This window comes from Carettochelys insculpta, chromosome 3 (genome assembly GCF_033958435.1).
Source record: "Carettochelys insculpta isolate YL-2023 chromosome 3, ASM3395843v1, whole genome shotgun sequence".
NCBI lineage: Eukaryota > Metazoa > Chordata > Testudines > Carettochelyidae > Carettochelys > Carettochelys insculpta.
Genome location: NC_134139.1, coordinates 97,640,848 through 97,661,494, shown reverse-complemented (window position 1 = coordinate 97,661,494; position 20,647 = coordinate 97,640,848). Strand labels below are relative to the sequence as shown.

The window sequence follows — 20,647 nt, the reverse complement described above, 5'->3', positions numbered from 1 at the left end:
GTGATCTGTGAACTTTAGTATGGGAATCACTGCAGTTTTATCATATGGGTCCTTGAAATCTTATTCTTTCACATAAACATTTTCTGGGCTCTGTCTATAATCTCCCATTTTCTCAGGCTATGTCTAGATTTGAGAGACCTGTCAGGAAAAGATACACAAATTGTACAAAGCATTTGCATACATTTCCTGATGATGGTTCTGTTGGGAGAGGTTTTCCCAACATTTGACCCATTCATACAGGGACAAATGTTGGGAAAACCTGCTCTGCCAACACCTCCCTCACATATTTTATAAAATGGTAGTGGTAGAATTTTGCATGCCCCATGTGCAGTTTTGCTACATTATGGCTACATCTACACGTGCCCCAAACTTCGAAATGGTCACGCAAATGGCCATTTTGAAGTTTACTAATGAAGTGCTCAAATGCATATTCAGCACTTCATTAGAATGCGGGCGGCTGCGGCGCTTCGAAATTGACGCGGCTTGCAGCCGCGCGTCTCGTCCAGACAGGGCTCCTTTTCGAAAGGACCCCACCTACTTCGAAGTCCCCTTATTCCCATGAGCTCATAGGAATAAGGGGACTTCGAAGTAGCCAGAGTCCTTTCGAAAAGGAGCCCCGTCTGGACGAGGCGCGCGGTGGCGAGCCGCGTCAATTTCGAAGCGCCGCGGCCACCCGTATGCTAATGAAGCGCTGAATATGCATTTCAGCGCTTCATTAGTAAACTTCGAAATGGCCATTTGCGTGGCCATTTCGAAGTTTGGGGCACGTGTAGACACGGCCTCTGCTGATTTTGGGAGAGGGAAGTGTTACATGCTCTTGTATATGTTTTTGCAATGGGGAGGTTAGTGTGTTTTCATTTTTGCCATCTTAACATTGAAGTTGTAAATTCTGAAGTTCACATTATAAGCCTGTGAACTGGAAAAGATTATGAAAAAGGGAGATAATAATTGCTATTTTAGTTGGCAACAAGTGAGTGTTTGAAACTGAAAAATGCCTTTTTTGAGTAGTTCTGATTACAAAACCATGAAGAGTTTTTAAATGTTCATTCATAACAAATTTAAAACTGATATATTGTAAATAATTCAGATACCATAGTAGGTACCTTGTAAAGGTCAATAGAACGTCACCATCATTTCTCCTCTCTGTACCTTAAGTGATTTAGGTCTGAGCCTATATACTTTAATTTTAGGCATATCAGTGGTCCCATTTTAAGACAATGGGGTTATTCATCTGCAGTTATTTTGTTATGTGAAGTGAAATAGTTATGCACTAAATGGTGGTAATGTAGAATATCTGAAAACAGATTCCATGAATCTCACATTTTCTGAACAAGTCTTTTTGCATATAGTAGAATAACAATATTTCAAAATCAATCAGGGTGGCTGGGTCTACACTTGCCCCCAACTTAGAAGGAGACATGTTAATCAGGATGACGGGAGATTACTAATGAAGTGCTGTGGTGAATATGCAATACTTCATTAGGCTAATTCTGTTGTACTGAAAAGTACTGCATGGGATCTTTTCAGGGGAAAAGGCAAAATGCTGCATTTATTGTCAATACACATATAGCAGTCAACACTTATCATATGCATATGATACATCCCATTCCCATTCATACATACACACGCACGCACGCACGCATGCACACTCCTATCTTGTTGCTGTTACCAATAGTTGCTCCCCATAACTGCACTGGCCAGGTGAGTTAGATGGGGGAGAGGTGGAGCCAGGCTTCTGCCAATTCAGATCGGTGCTCCAGTGATGACAAGACAAAACCCAGGGTGCTTGTGCAAGATGCCTTAATTTATGCAGTCCTCTCTTTCAGGCAGGTTGCCACAAGTTAGCCATCTCATGCATATGTGTCATCTGGGAAAGCAGTCCTAAGAATATGCATTTAGCACCTTCTTTTGGGTGGTGCTTCCAAAGGCAGCACTTGCTGGTGACTCCCAAGGTGTCCATGTGTCCAGTCCTCCTTCAATGGGCCCACTTCACAGGTTCCATTGTTCTTCTCACTGGTCTTGTATCTACCTTCTCCATACCTGGAGGTGTTGGTCTCCCACGCCTTTCCATTCACACTTCGCTCGCTCAACAGGGCAATCAATTAAGCAATCCAAAAAGAAAGGGTACAGAGAGTTTTGTCTTTACCTTACCTACTTCTAGGAACTGTTCTACAAAATATAAATACATTTCTATATAACAGATCTTAATATGACATACATGAAATGACTTGACAATATTTAAAAACTCCAATGAGAAGACAGTTAAAACAGAGAAGTATCTACAATTCTTCCCCGCGGCAACTGCGAAGCATCAAACTTCAAAGTGCCTGCATGCAAGTTTGACGTGTCGAAGTTGCTGTGGGGGAGAATTAGCTTAATGAAGTGCTGCATATTCACTGCAGCACTTCCTTAGTAATCGCCCATGGCCCCGATTAATATGCCCCCTTCAAAGTTGGGGAAAAGTGTCAACAAGCTCAGTGTGTGCTAAATGTTAAAATGTAAACATAGGCATATATGTACTTATAGTTAAAATCTTGCCTGCTTTTTTCATGTTTTTCAGGTGAATACAGTGTGCCAAATTACAGCCTTATCCAAATCATTAGGAATAACTAGGAGGCTAAGATTTAACATGGCATTATATTAGACATTTGTGTGAATAACAGAATTGGAAATAAGCGTTAACAAATTAGCAAGGATCTTCAGTATCTGTGGTGCTTTGTGTACCTGTTAGGGTTTCAAATTGCAATCTGTGTTACTTTCTCTACTCATTAAAGTCATCAGTAGTATAAATCCAGCTACAGTGGGAGTATTTTTGGAGGACACAGATTTCCTGCACTGGCTCTATTTCTTATTTCCATTGCACAGTCTTAATGTTTCTTTTCTTTCTCATTTGTAGGGGTGCTGGAGAAAGATCATTGTGGATGATACTATGCCTTTCAGTGAGGAGAATAATTTGTTGCTCCCAGCTACAACTTGTGAAACTGAACTTTGGCCACTCTTGCTGGCCAAAGCAATCATTAAACTTGTGAACACTGAGTATGTTTTGTGAGAACTCCATCAGTTTGTTCTGTAAAATCAGATGGAATTGATAAGCAACAAAATCATGATATAATGGTCAATGTTTGTAATGGTCAATGTTTGCTTTTGGAACTCCAGTGTGGAAGCTGACACAGTAGATCTGTTTAGGCAATTTTCTCCGTGTCTGCAGCAGATAGCTGTGTGTGTGTGTGCGCGTGCGCGCGCGCGCATATACGCTCTCAGAAAGTTTCATAAAGATATGAATCTAAGAAAAAAATTGACATTCAGAGCAGAAATATGCCACCAGTTTTAATCCGTTTGAAGAATGGAGGTATTTAGTTGACCAAACCAGGGTAACTTATGTGCGGTATTGTCATAGTGCATTGTGGTTCCTGCTTTCAACTTCAGTAGTTTGTTCAAGTAAGAACATAAAAACAGCCATACTGGGTCAGACCATCTAGCCCAGTATGCTGTCTTCTGACAGTGGCCAATTCTGGGTGTCCCAGAGGGAGTGGGCAAAGCAGGTAATCACGTGATCCCTGTCCTGTCATTCATTTCCAGCTTCTGACAAACAGAAGCTAGAGATACCATTCCTACCCATCCTACCTAATAAGTATTGATGGACCTAAACTCTATGGTCATGTCTATGCATGCCACTTGTTCCGGAAGCGGCACTCTAATGAATGAACTGGAAAATGCTAATGATGCCTGAATGTAAATTTCTGGCGCTGAATTAGCATATGGTCATTTTTGGAGTTTGGAAGAAGCTCTTCCGGACTTCAAAATAGCTGTGTAGAAGTGTGGCCCCTGGGGCTTTCCCAGAAGGAAGTCCTCCTGCTGGAAGCCCCGTCTCTTTTTGGTTTTTTTTGGGTGGAAAGCTCACAGGGAATCTTCCCAGTTGGGCTTGGTGGCTCACTGCAGCAAATGTGCTCCTACTTAGAGTACACAAGAGTTATTGGGTCTGTCAGGTGTGTGGGGAGAGGAGGCTGTGAAGTTGCAGCTCTGCTCCACTTGTAGAAACTTTGATGTCTATGAGCAGATTCGTGATGGCATGGAGCTGAAAGTGTATGCAAGCGTCACGCATCAGTGCCATGTCAAAATCAGGGAGCAGAGGCTGGCATACCAGAAGGCAAGTGAGACCAATCATTGGTCCAGTGTGTCATCAAAGGTGAGCTGCTTCTACAAGGGGCTGCATGTCAGTGGCCAGTAGACCAAACCCCGAGGATGAAGTGGAGGACAAGGAAGTGGAGTTGGTGGATAGGTGACAAGACCATCCAGTGGTATGGTGAGCCAGAATCCATTTTTAACTGCAGAGGCTCTAGCCAGTCTCTGAAGTCCAGTTTTGGTGCACCTGGTCCAGGAGTGGGGAGCTCTAGTAGTACTCAGTGTGCTTTGATACTGCAGGGAGAAATGGGGTAGAGCTGTTTGTTTTGGTTTTTTTCCCCCAGGATAGAAGAGAGATAGAAATGAACAACATTATCACGGAGTGCGTGTGCCTCTCATTCTCCTGTGTTGCTTGACAGAGGTCTTCTGGAAAAGTTGGTGCACATTGGAAACTCATAAGAATCCTCTGTGCTGATGGCTAGGAGACTTTCATGGAGATACTCTGCAATCATTTGCTGAAGATTACGTGGGAGAGCTGCTTTGTTCCTTCCCCTTGCAGAAAGAAACTTTGCCACACCAATCAGCATGTCTGCAAGCACCAGAGTAACACATGGACCTGGTCTGCAGCCAGATGCCTGCAGAAGCTGCACCCTAGCATCCTCTGTTACCCTCAGGAGTGAGATACCAGCTTCTGTCACTCCCCACCTATGGAAATAAGTGCCCGTATGCAGAATAGCATCACTAGGAGCTTGTAGCGATCTCCCTCCACAGCCCTCAATCTCTGTCTCATCTGACTTCCTCTGCCTTGTTTCCAATTCATCATGATTAGGGTTCTCTACATGCTGTGTACTTGCCAAGGGAAAGTGAAAAGGTAATGTATGTAACTTGTTTGACTCAAGGCTATGAGTGCACCTACAATGCTGTCCCTGTCTATTGTTTCTTTGGCTTCAAGAGATGCTGCCTTAAGAGTCTTCTCCTGTGCACCAACTCAGTGGCTCTGTCTGATAAAGAGATGAGCCATGAGGAGTGAGGAAAACATGTTGAGGGAGTTGCAGCAATCGTCTGATGCTGCTCATAGCGAGTAGGGAGTTCTGAGAAAGGCTAACAATGGAAAACTCAGAATGTACAAGGAGAGGAAATAGGGACAGAAGTGGATGATACAGCTGCTCAGAGAAGAAACAGACATTCTGAGGTCCCAGATTCTACTGCAGTGTAACAGTGATGCTCACCTCCTCCGGCAGCCTATTCAGAAACAGCCTTCTGTGCCATCCCCAGACTCCCACTCCACAGTGCTTGCAAGGTCCTAGGCCAAAACTCCAGGAAGATGGCTATTTTATATCTAAAAGTTCTTCACTCACTGCTTTTCATCTCCTACCTGTATCACAATATGATCCCATCACTGTGCTTATTTGCCAAGCCCAGTGCACATGCAGTTGCTCCATGAATGTCAGCATCAATCTTGAATTCTTTCTTTCCACGTCACACAGCTGGATGGATGCTAGAGTGCCATTATCAGATGAAATGAAATACTGAAAAATCAGCTGAAATGCTGCAAGATCAGCAGTATCATGAAATATGAAAGATAAAGTATCATGAAATATCATGAAAGATCATGCAAGTTCATGAAATACTGCAAGATCAGCTGCATTGTGATCATACCACTGATCACAAGACTCAGATCAGTGCAGAATCTATGCTTTCAGGCAGAGCTGGAGGACACACAATTTGCAGGGGCTGTTGAAAAGCAGTACAAAACATCATAGGAAACCCCTGGAAGGATGGGACAAAGAAAACTGATTGATGGGATGCTGAGCCTCGTATCTCTTCCCAGAGCAGCCAGCAGCATATGGTGGCAAGTTATATGGTGGGATATGTACCCAAAGGTGACCTGAACTGTTTATCAATACAAGAGCACAACCTGTGGACATGCTGTCTCATCACAAGGAGCATTGTGTGGACACGCACCGGCAGTTTAATTGGAATGGTGGAGGATTTTGAACATAACTTGAATCATCTTAACACTGTAGTATAGACATAGTCTATTGCTAAAATGGAGGAGTACAAATAGAATCAAGGGTGGATTTTCATTCGTAACACTATAAACGAATATACATGTTCACTTTAAAAGGAGAGGTTATGTTCAGCGATCAGTTGTAAATTTTTAAATTTGACTCTGAGAATTTTCAGTGTATTTTTTAGGTCAGTGTTTTTAGGAATGGCCTTTGGAAAAGATTACTACTTTTGATTAGTAAAAAGAAACAAATGTATTGGAGCTGGAGAGTTAATCCTGTAGAAGCAAAGTTTAAATTGGAGTCTATTACTGTTGCAGTGTGATGGCTATATTTTGGTATATTTGACACGGAGGATCAATAACATCCTCTGTATTTCAGACAGAAGGCTTGCCTACAGTACTTAAATTATCAGTTAAAAAGATTTTCATAGTTCATGAATTATATACTGAATATTCCTTGACTCCATGTTGGAGCCTTTTCTTTTAGGCTGGGTCTACACATGCCCCTTCCTTTCGAAAGGGGCATGTTAATGAGCAGGTTCAAAATATGCTAATGAGGCGCTGCAATGAATATGCAGCACCTGATTAGCATAATGGCAGCCGCGGCAATTCGAAAGTGCGGCTTTTCAAATCGTGCGCTGCCCATGGAGACGGGACCTTCCAAAAGGATCCCCCCAGTTTTCGAAAGCCCTTCTTCCAATCACCAGATAGGAAGAAGGGCTTTCAAAAACTGGGGGGGTCCTTTCGGAAGGTCTCATCTCCACGTGCGGCGCGCGATTCAAAAAGCCACACTTTCGAATCGCCGCAGCCGCCATTATGCTAATGAGGTGCTGCATATTCACTGCAGCACCTCATTAGCATATTTCGAACCTGCTCATTAACATGCCCCTTTTGAAAGGAAGGGGCACGTGTAGACCCAGCCTTAATGTTCAACTTTTGAAACAATTACCAGTATGCATTCTTGTCAAGGATTCAGACTACAGTAAACTCTGTCTTAACTGGCATTCTATCATCCGGAATTCTCAAATAACTGGCATTTTAACCATAAATAAATTTTAGTTATGTTTTCCATAAGTACAGTATACTGAAAGTAAATGCAAATACAGTATAAGTTTACAGTGTACAATACTGTGATTGTTGGCAAATAAAGTACTCTGCATACATTTTTATTTGCTTCTTCATATTTAATCTTGTTTTTCTTTAGTGTTGTGCATTGCTATGTATACATCTCTGTTATCCAGAATTTTTGAATATCTGGCAACATCCTGGTCCTGGGGCTGCCAGATATGTTAAGAGTTTACTGTATGTCAAATATTTAAAAAAAATCATAGAGGGAACTAAGTATGAAAACACATAGAATACATTATTGCTAACATTTATCAAAAAGTATAATTTAGAGGTACTTGGCATAAAAATAAAATGTACAAACATGCAGCATAGAAAAACAGAGCATTACAAACTATTGATAATTATAGCTTATTCATGATTTAGTCACATATACTAAGCAGCATGGGGTAGCACTGGCCTAGGACTGACTTTGGAAACAGCCTGTGACTGTCAGTCACAGCTTGCTTCCCAGTGCCCTGCACTATAATCTGCCTCTCAGCAAGCAATGATGTGTCAAGAATTTCAGCCTATGACTCATGATTTTCACCTACAGACAAGTCAGTTCTGTTTTCTAGTATACGACAATGTTATCAGAGTTTTTAAAAAAATCTAGGCTGAAATTTTCAAAAGCTCACTTGTGACTTAGAAACCTAACTTCTGTTTTCAAAACTGCCTTTTTGCTTATGAGCATGTCTACACAATAGCCTTATTCTGAAATAAGATATTACAGAATAACTTATTGCAAAATAACACTGCTATACACAGAAAGGCATTTCAAAATAGCGCTTAGCATCATCTAAATACTTAGGCTGTGTCTACACTTGCATTCCTCTTTCAAAGGACTAGTGCAAATGAGGGAAATAAAAAATGCAAATGAGGCACAGGTTTACATATCTTGTGCTTCATTTGCATAATCTCTTTTCAGAAGAGATTCTTTTAAAAGAAAAAGAGCAGTGTAGATGGGGCTCTGTCGAAAATAAACCCCATCTTGGAAAGAACCCTTCTTCCTGAAACAATATAAGAAGGATTCTTTCAAAGATGGGGATTACTTTCAAAAGAGTTGTGTCTCTGCTGCTTTTCTTCTTTCGAAAGAAGAACGTGCAAATGAGATGGCAGATATGTAAATCTGCCCCTCATTTACATTTTCAATTTCCTTTATTTGCATGCCCCTTTTGAAAGAGGAATGTTAGTGTAGACACAGCCCATGAAATGAGGTCTACCAATTTTGATATCAGTCAAACAGTATTTCAAATTTATTTCAAAATAGTGGTTGCACTGTGTAGACGCTAGGTTAGTTATTTTGAATTAATAGCTCTTATTTTGAAATTACTGTGCTGTATAGATCTACCCTTGGATACTTTTAAACATTTTACCTTATATTAAGGAAATATAAGTTAAGTAGAAATATGACCTGAGGTCTGAGAATCCAGCAAAGAGACATGGATATGAAAGTTAATTTGTGTGATATTTATAAGTTGGTAAAGATAGTGAGTAAACAGGAATTTTATTGGATAACAAACTTCATAAATTTTGGTTTCCAGTTTTTTTTTTCATTATCCTGTTACAGTTACGTGACATTGCAAAAACAAACATAATATTTACATTTCTTTCAGTATACATGAATCTGGAAAACGAGAGTTGGAAGAATTCACAGTTCTCCATGCACTTACTGGATGGATACCAGAAGTTATCCCTCTTGCGTGAGTTCTCCTGTTAAACAATTAAATACAACTTTTCAGGAAGCCTGGATGAACTGAGATGAGGATCTTAAATTTAATTGTGACAGGTCACGTTTTTAATTCTAGTAAGTGGAGAGACATGGGTATAAAGCTGGAAGCTTACAGTCCTGGGAGGATTTTGCAATGTTTTCTGACACCTGTGAAGCTACAGGTTGAACCTCTCTTGTCCGTCACCCTCGGGACCTGGCCAGTACAGGACAAGGTAATTTCCTGGGCAATGGGAGGTCAATACTTTCTAGCACATTACCGACACTTCCACTATTTCCTGGTCTCTTTGAAGTCAGTAGGGGTAAATTACAGCTAAATAACTGCACAGAACACTGAGAGCCAGGACTGGTAGCTGGAAACAAACTTTATGGGACCACAGGAAACTTGGCCCCACCCATAAGTGGTGGTAAGTGGTCATTCAGCTAACTAAAATCATGCTGGATTACAGAGTTTGGTGGGCAAGAGAGTTCTGGATTAGAGAGATTCAACCTGTATTACCAGGGTTAGAGCTGCTGTTACTTCTTTTTTACATACTTACACATTTTAACTGATTTTGAACCTAGAAGTGAAAACAGTTCTATTTGCTAGGTCTGTCTAATTTTATTTTGACATATGACTTTAAAATGGCAGGCAGAGATGGCTTTAATATGTAGCATCATATCTGTATATAAGAATTTAGTGTAGAAAATACAGGCATGCCTATGTGTAAATCGGAACAGAAGCTGAATTTAGTTGCCTGCTTTTGTCATGTTTCCGAGCTGATGCAACTTATTTACTTTTATTTCAAGCTGAATAATCATATTAAACTTGATCTCATAACACTCTTGCTTACATTCTCCCAGCCCCCACTCCCTGATAGCATATATTCAAGTTATTTCTGAAAAACCAATGCTACAGATGGTTGGTCTAACATTCTCCTTTTTATCACGGTTGATGGGAAAGTAGGGTGTAGACAGTTCTCTTTGTAAAAGAAATAGTACTTTTACATGTGCTTTTTGGTGAATGTATTTTAAAAGAAGTAGTTTAACACTAACTCGATAATATGTTGATATTAAATAATACAAAATGAGCCAAAATTTCAGGTTGGCCTTATTTGGGGTTCTGGCTTGTGCATGCAGTTTAGGTTACTTAGAAGTCTAAAGCCCAAAATGTGCCTGCAGATCAGGAATTTAGACATCCCTATGACCTAAATTACAGGCATCATATTTCATCTGCAATTTACAACTGCAGCAATGAAACCAATGTCTGCAAATCTGTCTCTAATTATTAATTTTAGGTGTTTTTTGTAAATAGGAATAAAGTGAGTACTACACTGTTGCTGAGTGTAGTAATAGAGTTGCCCGAACAACTGTTGAGGCTTATGGTTTTAAGTTTTTCATGCAGTTATTGTGGGGTATAGTTAGGTTCCCGCTGCCTACCCACACGCCAATTGATCAGATTTTATTTATGTCTGACTGAAAGGGTTCCTCTGTAGGGAACAAGCACAGTAGCAGCCATCATAACAAGAGGGGAGAAGCTGTTGTAGCTGGTTATTTTGAAGTGAATAGGAGAATCTAGAACAGGAGTGGGCAATAAGGAGCCTGCGGACTGGACACAGTTCTTCAAGGTTAAGGTCTGGCAGACCCCTGGATGTTTTATTTATGTGCATGGCCACTCACAGTTTCCATTGGCTGCTGTTGGCTGTTCTCAGCCAATGGGAGCTGTGGGAAGTGGTGTCTTGGTCTGTGCTGCTTCCCACCACTGCCATTAGCTGGGAAATGGTGATCTGTGGCCAATAGGAGCTGCAAGCGGCTGTACGTGCTCACGTGCAGGTAAATAAAGCATCCAGCAGTCTGCCAGCGGCTAACCCTGGTGAACTACATCCAGGCTGCTTATGGCCCACCCCTGTTCTAGAAGGGCCTTTGGAGAGAGGTATTTTAATTTTTTAAGATGTTTACTCACTGACTCAGTTTAAAATCCTCCATTACTACTATAGAGTTGTAGAATGATAAATCTAAGATTTCCCCATTAGTTGTAAAGTATCTGGTCTTCCACAACAGTGTCTCCTAATAAGCCTGAGCAAAGGATGTCTCGTCATTGCTTGATGAGTCTGCAAACGAGTCTATCTATAATGCCAAACACAAACCTCCCTTCTTGCTAACTCTCTCCAACAATTACATAGGAAAACATATAGATACAGCAGTGTTCTTCCATTATTTCAGTTAATATTTAGTTTTCAAATAGTCAGATTGAGTCAGCCTGCAAAATAGCCTTCTCTGTATGACGAGCTGAAAGCTTTATTCTGTAGCAAATATAAGTAATGTTGTTTGTATTTTAAAGGCCTGGATATTTGGATAAAGTTTGGAGCTTTTTAAAAGACACAGTGCCAGAATTTAAGCTACCAAATGAGACTACACCTGAATTGAAAAATCCTCCATCAGATATGAAATCTAAAGAGACCAAAGGGCCTGAATTAAAAAATGAAATTCCAAGTGCCAGTAAGCAAACGGAGAAGGCTGAGAAAATTGGCAAAGGTAGGAAACTGGAGACACAAAATATTTTTCAAGTCGAAGTTGGGCAAAGTGGACATAATTCTCGGTTTTCAAACACATCCTATTTAGTTGCACTGTATGGTTACACTGTATGGTACTCTATGGCTACGTCTACACGTGCGCCCAACTTCGAAATAGCTTATTTCGATGTTGCGACATCGAAATAGGCTATTTCGATGAATAACGTCTACACGTCCTCCAGGGCTGGCAACGTCGATGTTCAACTTCGACGTTGCTCAGCCCAACATCGAAATAGGCACAGCGAGGGAACGTCTACACGGCAAAGTAGCACACATCGAAATAAGGGAGCCAGGCACAGCTGCAGACAGGGTCACGGGGCGGACTCAACAGCAAGTCGCTCCCTTAAAGGGCCCCTCCCAGACACACTTTCATTAAACAGTGCAAGATACACAGAGCCAACAACTAGTTGCAGACCCTGTATATGCAGCACGGACCCCCAGCTGCAGCAGCAGCAGCCAGAAGCCCTGGGCTAAGGGCTGCTGCCCACGGTGACCACAGAGCCCCGCAAGGGCTGGAGAGAGAGTATCTCTCAACCCCCCAGCTGATGGCCGCCATGGAGGACCCCGCTATTTCGATGTTGCGGGACGCGGATCGTCTACACGTCCCTACTTCGATGTTGAACGTCGAAGTAGGGCGCTATTCCCATCCCCTCATGGGGTTAGCGACTTCGACGTCTCGCCGCCTAACGTCGATTTCAACTTCGAAATAGCGCCCGACGCGTGTAGACGTGACGGGCGCTATTTCGAAGTTAGTGCCGCTACTTCGAAGTAACGTGCACGTGTAGACGCAGCTTATATGTCCAGTCTTGCTCCTGTTGAAATCACTGGTCCAGATTCTTCTGTTAGTGACACTATTGTACGTTCAGATTAAGTTCAGTTTTAACTGTTGACAATAGTGGGACCAGGGTCTGAGGCTATTTTTTGGAAATATCTCCTCCCTTTGATTCCTCTGTGGCAGAACACTGTGTTCCACTGTTTGGCATGTGGGCATTTCTCTAGAAAGGTGTTCCTTGTTTTTAAAGAAAAAACAAATATATAGGTTATAATTTGCCCTGAGGTGCTTAACTCAGCATAATTCTTACCAAAAATAGCTTGGCAGCAGTGTCTGTTTCATAGTGGACGTTACAAGGTGTTAGTTACTTGTGAAGTGCTCAGAAACTTAAAATTCACATGAACGTGAAACTTCAGAAGTGTCTTTATCTTTTTAAAGCAGGAAAGGATGATGCACATAAAACGCTGCTAGCTTTGTGAACGTGTGTATATGAACAACTGTTCATTCAGGTTTAAATCAAATTCAGCTATAACTTGCCTATTTATGGTGTTGATGAGTTAATGTATTTAGCATTTCTAGAACACGGTGTTGCTTAAAATCCAGTTTGACTTTAAATGGAAAGGTAATGTTCAAGTTTATTAACACACGTATTCTACTGTGCCATTCTGACATGTTTATATCTCACACTCATTTGTTAACTTCAGTTTTCATAATAAAACATATGTAATTCTGCAACAATTTTGTATGTTTATAAGAAAGGACAAGCTATCAATTGAATCCTGTGTTCACTACCTAACCTAACCTAAACTGAAAAATACTGTGTGAGATACCAAGATAGCTGCTCTGTTGTCCCTCAGCATTGAGCAAAACTGTCAGAATGAGGTAAAGGCATCAGGAACTGGAAAAGCCCTGGATCCAGCCACGGGAGAATTTCTATTGTACAGGAACTGTGAAAAATGGCCCAAGGAGCCTTCTGAGGACCCTGTCTCCGGCCTTGACATAAGATACTTCACAGTTGCTTCAGAGGCAGGATTGAAGGCATAATGTTGCAGAGATCTTGTGCAGCACTGTCGGCTGTACTGCAGCCCAGGGAGGCAGCTGTAATTTAGTCCCTATATAAGGATTCATCTATGCTTACTGGAAGATTGATGAGCTGGTGGTCAATGTCCCAGGGTTCAATTTAGTGCACCCAGTGGGGCTGCGCTAAATGGAAGGATCGGGGTGCTGCCGTCAACCCTGATACTCCTTGCAGTCACAAGGAGTAAGGGAAGTCAACGGGAGAGTTTCTCCCATTGACCTCCCACTGAGGGGATGGCAACAAAAATTGGCATAAGAAACGTCGACACCAGCTACGCAATTCTCATAGCTGGAATCGTGTATCTTAAATTGATTTTTTTCTCCTAGTATAGACCTGGCCTCAATTTTGACAGGAGCCACTCCAGTCCTTAGAACAGCTGATAATTAATAGGACTCAGCATTAGCTTAAAGACACCTTAGTCCTGCCACCTCTGGGCTGTGAGTTCTGTGCTGTGCTCTTAGAAGTACAGCAGGGAATGTCACCCTTTAAATCTATTACTTATTTTTAAATTGTTTGCTTTTGAAAATTCAAGGTGCAGCATTTTCTGGAGTCACAACTTTGTATCAGTGATAGAAATAGGGTATTAATCCCTGATACTAGCTTTCCCATGTGATATTACTATAGGTGTGGTTGATAGCATCATCTATAATTAAGGTTGATTTGGTAACTCCCATTATAATCACCATGTTTTCAGTTGTTTACATTTTTGGCAAACTTTAGTTGGGATAAAATTTTTACTGCTGTCTGTCTGCCTCATGCTGAATTGTCTTGCAACATTCTGGACAAAACAGTTGAATGATTTCTAGAATGAGTCTAGATTTAAAATGCATCATCTTGCCCTTGTTAGAAAATTCTGGCCAACTTTTCTTTGGAAAGCATCAGTACCTCCATGTTTTGGAGTAAGGATTTCAAATTTGCCAAAGGGGCCTTAGTGTCAGTGATGTGCTCTTTGCCATTGTTAGGAAAACCCACCTATATATGGCAAAGTTATGAGCATGTGTGAGTTACAATTTTAGTAGTGCATTCTTAGACATTGGGAACTCAGTTCCCTGAAGGTTCTGTGGAATATTTCATCATGGGGCTGAAAAGGACTTTCCCTACAATTGCAGCTTTGGGCTGTTGGTGGTTGTGCCTGTCTGGATGCTTAAACTTAGGGTAGGGAGCCTGTGCTGGAAGCTAGGCAAAGAGAATGGGAATTGAAGTAGGGTCTGGAATTAGACAGAGGCTTGGAGACAGTAGCCAGAGGAAACAGATGTAATGAGAACCCTGGGTGGGAATGGAAAGCTAACTGACTGGGCAAAGAGGGGAGCTGAGGATGATAGAATTTGGGAAAGAGTGAGACTGGATTTTGGAGTGTGGCAAGTGAGATTAGAACTGGGGTCCTGTAGGGGCAGGGATCAAAGGCAGAGCAGTAGGGTGACCAGAAGCCACAGTTGAGGTGGAAGAGAAAGTGTGTGTGTTGTGCAGAGTCGGGGCATCTGGGATGGAGAGGGGAGTGGGACTGGTTGAGTGGTGAGACTGAGAATGGCATGAAAAACCTGAAGTGGAGACTTGGAGTGGCTAGGTGTGGAAAATGTGACCACAAAAGCACACTCTTTAAAAATCTGAACTAGAATAAATTCCTGAGTCTCGTTATTCTTCTGTGTCAACAACCCTGCTGTTTAGTGTCCCATTTGCCTTACTGCTGGTCCACACAGAGTATAACAGCCTCCCACTGCTATCAGTTGCTTTTTTAATCAAGTTGCACGAGTCTGTGCTGCAGATTGAAGGCTGCGTCTATACTACCTCCTTACTTTGAAGGGAGGATGCTAATTAGGGTGTTGGGAGTTTATTAATGAAGTACTGTGGTGCATATGCAGCACTTCATTAAGCAGACTCCCCCCCCGCGGCAACTCCGAAGTGTTAAACTTTGAAGTGACAGCTAACGTGTAGCCGTGGCTCACCCATCAGTGCTTCGAAGTGTCAGGGCAACTTCGAAGTCCCTTTACTCCTCAAAATTTTGAGGAGTAAAGGGACTTTGAAGTACCCTGGGAACTTCAAAGTACCAGCAGGTGAGCCGCAGCTAGACACAAGCTGGCACTTCAAAGTTTAACACTTCAGAGTTGCTGCGGGGGGGTGGGGGGGAATTTGCTTAAAGAAATGCTGCTTATGCACTGCAGCACTTCATTAATAAACTCCCAACACCTTACTTGCCATCCTCCCTTCGAAGGAGGGAGGTAGTGTAGACAAGCCCTAAATGTTTCATCCTTGCTGATGACCCGGCATGTAGTCCCTTGTGATGGAATTTCAAGGTTGGATTTTTTTTTTTCAGTTTGCCTTTCCAAAAACCCGGGAATGAATGTAAACATATACAAAACTATGTTCAAATAACTTTTTTAAGGAAAGAAAGTCAAGCACTCAAGAATTAAATGCCAGAGTTAAGGCAGCCCATTTCCCCCGATCAGGTCCATTCATGTAAGAAAAATACAGTGCCTTTTATCCACTAGGGCTTGTACGTTGAAGTTTCTGTCTAGATATAAAAAAACAAACCTTTTTCTGCGATGAAGACATGGCTTTTATTTTTACTATGCTTTCTTGATCTAGTCTACTAATTTAACTGAGCAAGAAAAATATTTATCTTCATTCTATGTGGTAGATAAGCCAGAACAAAGAGAAATTGGAAAGAAGAAAAGTAGAGATGGTGAAAAAGAAAAAAACAAGTCAGCACCCCATTCTGCACGAATCACTGCAGACATTCAAAGTTCCTTACAGTCCTTTATTGAGAGTAAGTTATATATGCTTATAGAATTTAATCTGTTGTTGTTTTTTTAATACATCTAGGAAGGTGTTATGCATAGTTGCTTGTCATCAATTGATCAGCAAGAAGCTTGTTTGTTTGGCATCCTTATTTGTTTACCATTAGTGGAGTAAAAGAATTACAAACTTTACTATATATTTGAAAAAAAATGTATAAAAAAGCAGCTATGTAGCACTTTAAAGACTAATGAAATAATTTATTAAGTGATGAGCTTTTGTGGGGCAGACCCACTTCTTCAGATCTGGAAGTAGTGCTGAAAATGAACTGGCAAGGTGAACATATAACAGAAAACAAAAAAAAAAAGATGAAATGAAAACTGACAAATCAGTAAGGAGGTGGAGGGAGAGCAAAAGGGTGGGGAAGAGGGGAAGAAAATTGCTGATTCCAAGTGTCTATTAAGTTAAGTAACTTGCCTGAGATCACTACGAATATCAAAGATGGGGCAGCTGTCTTTGTAATGAGTGAGGTGTCAAATTTGACACTAAATTCCAGTTCAGATGCCTCCCTTTGTAATCTGGTGTTAAAGTCTCTTTATTGTAAGACACAAATTCTCAGGTCTTTAATACTATGGCCTACTCCATTGAAATGCTCACTGACGGTTTTATGTGTATTCAGATTCCTAATGTCTGATTTGTATCCATATATTCTTTGAAGTGGATGTCCAATTTGTTCAATATTCATAGCAGAGGAGCAATGCTGGCACGTGACATGTATCATATTGGTGAGGAATAGGGGTCCCTGATCGTGTAACTGATGTGGTTAGGTCCACTGATGGTGTCTCTAGTGTAAATATGTGGACAGAGTTGGCAACAGGCTTTGTTGCCGGGAAAAGTTCCACGATTAGTATTTCTTTGGTATGTCATGTAGTTGCAAGTGAGAATCTTCCTGAGGTTAGGTGATTGTCTGTAGGACAGCACAGGAAAAATGAGCTTGCTAAAAATGTAGAGTTCTTGATATCTTGTAAATACAGAGATCTAAAATTGTGCACCTGCCGAGATCTCAAATCTTTAGCATTTGATTGAACAGTTCGTAAATCTTCAATGACAGGTCTAAATGATAGACATTGCTGAGTATAAACATTTTCGTAATGCTGTAGGTTGTAACACTTCTCATCTAGTTATCAGTTTTAACCAGATTCTGAGACATAACTTTCATGCTACTCTATACAAGAATAAACTTCCCCTTAGTTTTTGTATGGTGAAGAAAATCAAATATCTCATTTTAAAAAGCAATCAGTATAACACTGATTTTTCATATTCTAGTAATGTTATAGCAATTGGGTAATGATTTACATGCTCTAGTAATCTGCTCAGTGCCCGATATACATGTTGTTTCACAGCCCATCTGGACTTGATTTTACAACTTTCGGCTCCACCGGGTATTTGATGAAGTACTGGTTATTTGACTAAAATGTTTTCTCACATTCGCTGAAATTGGTCTGGCTTGTGGCTTACTGTTCTCTAGTGTTGTACATTGGAACTGATAGTGTTGCTTTTGTAGCAAGTCCAACATAACTGCAGGGGATCAAGTCCAAATGACATCATTGCGATTAAACAAATGACATCCACAGCTAACAGAACAGCTGTGGCCAACATGGGAGTCACAAGCATGCGGAGAGAGATATTAATGACCAACTGGTATGTTCTATAGAGTAGTTCTAACTCACCAACCATTCACATTTTGCAGAAATGTTGAATTTCAAGGGACATTCAAAAATCAGAAGAAAAGCACTGAAAGCTTTTCCATACCTTCTAGAATGATGGATTTTAAAAAGTATAAAAAAGCTGCACTTTCTGTCCACTTACATAGATTTTCTTGCATTTATTTATTTATGTATTGTAATAAATATAAACTGGAATGTTTGATCTGTGTTGCAAACATTATTTCTCTGCCTGTTCCTAGTGCACCTCTAGCTAAAGGCTCAGTAGAACTAGGAAAGTAAAGTATTTCCTCAGTCTTGCAAACTGAGGTATCACTTCAGGCATTCCAGGGTACAGTCCAGACCTGTGAATAGCTGTCACCCCTTCTCTGTAACTTAGGTTGCTCTTTACAATACCTTGCTGCTGCAAATTCTCCAACTTGTGTAAGTCACTCCCACTGTGACTGAGTAAGTGCTGCAGCCAGTGGCCTCACCTTGGTTCTTACTAACCTAACAGAGTACCCCAGGGTGACCCCAACATATTTGGAGACCCAAAATTTCCTCCAGAAACTGATGTTCTGTACTGATCAGCCCTCTCCTAGACAATACAAATATATCATGCCTTTATGGGAATAGTGTGCACACAACTTATCACAAATGGGGTCACCAAGACACTTAAACTTGCTTTATTGCTTTCTTTAATCTAATTTTGTGTGTTTAAGTTGATTTGCTATGAAGAGATTTTAGGTACATACAAGTAACGAGGCTACAAGAAAAATAAAGATAATGCTTACAGGTCCCTAACTTTAACTAGATTCAAAGCAAAGTTTTCTCACTGCATGCTTTCAGCAGTCATATTGACTGAACTGATTAGGTGAGGACCCCTTCCCAGAGTCCAAAGTCTGTTTTCGTAAGCCATTTGTGATAGCGCATTATTGACAATCTACAGCCTATACCAGAACATGATCACTTACACTCACAGGCTTTGGGTGACAGGCCTGTTTTCTCCTACAAACAGCCACCCAACCTCAAGGAGAAATACTCACCTTCAGCCACGCACAATACCACAGAAACACTAACCCAGGAACCTACCTCTGCAAAAAACCCTGTTGCCAGTTCTGTCCACATATATATACTAGAGACACTGTCACTGGACCTAACCACATCAGCTACACCATCTGGAGCTCTGGAGTGAGATACAGTACCCACCCCCACACCCACTTGGAGGCAGAGGGAGCCTCGCAGAGGCCTTGGTGGGTGGGCCCAGAGCACCCGTGCCCCACTCCACAGTGAGTGGCACCTGCCAAAGGAAGCACCAGAGGCGGGGCTTGGTCCTCAGTAAAGGGGTGGCTGCCGAGCTGACCAGAAGCAGCTGGCTGGGCTCCTGTAAATGGGAGCCAAAGAGCCTGCAACAGACTGCCAGACCAGCCAGCCAGCCACCCTGACCAAACCGTGCAGCCACAGCCGAGCCTGCCTCTGGCCTGGTACCTGGAGTTCCCAGATCTACTGGGACCTTCTGGCTCACTGCGAGCCGTGAACGCAGAGTACCAGTGTCTGCCCAGACCTGTGAGCCTACCAGCTGCCAGGTATCCCAAAGGCCCAGACCTGCCCGAGCTGGTGACCCTGCCAACTGCCTGCTACCCAGAGGCCCAGAATCTGCCCGAGCCTACGGTCCTGCCCCCTGGCCACTACCCTGATGACGTGGAAATGTCTGACTGGCTGGACCTGCCCATGGGTACCCAGAGGACGTCAACCTACCCGGTCTCCTGGAGGATCCAGTGTAAGACAATGGAGGTAGATATGGGAAGCAGCCTGGGGAAAGCTCCACCAGAGCCCATGTCAATGTGTTTCAGCCTGGATCCTTACTGACCAGATTCTGGCCAGAGCTATTTTTGGGCTGTCAGCCTGGGGTGCAGTGGAGTGGGTGGGCCTGCCCCCCCCACATCACCTCTCACCTTGGAGAGGTATTTCTTCACCTCTCCCAACCCATACTGCCTTGGTGGTGTGCTTGCCACTATAAACTGCTCCAGTTCTGAGCGTACTATTTGGACTGCTCAGCCCTGCTAAAAGGGGCTGGGCCTCATTAACTCCTGCCCTGCCTTGCCCTAGGGTTGGGGCTTAGAAACTGCATCCCTCAGCCCTGCTGGAAAGCACTGAGCTCATTAACTGCTGCTGCCCTGCCCTGCCCCAGAGCCAGGGCTTACAGACTGCATTAGCTCAGCCCTGAGGGGAGGGCACTGGGTTTACCGTCAGACTTTAGCAGGGTGCCATAATCATTCTTGCCCAGAGACGACGGACCCCAGCCACTGACAGCTACAGGCTTATTACATCTGCACATCCGCTACTGTGATATATGCCATCATGAGCCAGCAATGCCCCTCTGCCATGTATGTTGGACAAACTGTACAGTCTCTGTGCCAAAGTATGAATGGGCATAAATCAGACATGAAGAATTAGAATACACATAAACCTACAGGGGAACACTTTAATCTCACTGGACATTCAATAAAGGGTTGGAAAGTAGACATTCCTCTGCAAAAGGATTTTACCACAAGATTACAGAAGGAGACATCTGAATTGGAATTCATTTGCAACTTTGACACAGTTAAAGGCTTAACAGAGATCTCAATTATTTTTCGCATTACAAGGGCAATTTCCCCACTTTGGTATTTGCAGGAATGGCACACATCCCACTTAATTTACTTCTTCCACGGGTCCTATTAGCAACAGGTGACCCCCCACTTTTTCCCCTCCTTCCCTCCTTTCCCGTGCTATAGAACCCCTGGATTCTTATTGTCTATTTAAAACCTGAAAATCCAAGAAGTGGGTCTGACCCACCAAAG

The 20,647-nt window shown here is 42.2% G+C and overlaps 1 protein-coding gene across 1 annotated transcript in view; it reads left to right on the top strand.

Moving 5' to 3' along the window:
- The window catches only part of ADGB (androglobin), a 224,364-nt gene that overhangs the window by 48,555 nt on the left and 155,162 nt on the right, over positions 1 to 20,647 (top strand). Inside the window, 4 exon segments of the mRNA XM_074988710.1 lie at positions 2,897 to 3,036; positions 8,854 to 8,940; positions 11,287 to 11,480; positions 16,004 to 16,132. Of these exon segments, the coding sequence (XP_074844811.1) occupies positions 2,897 to 3,036; positions 8,854 to 8,940; positions 11,287 to 11,480; positions 16,004 to 16,132 (550 nt within the window).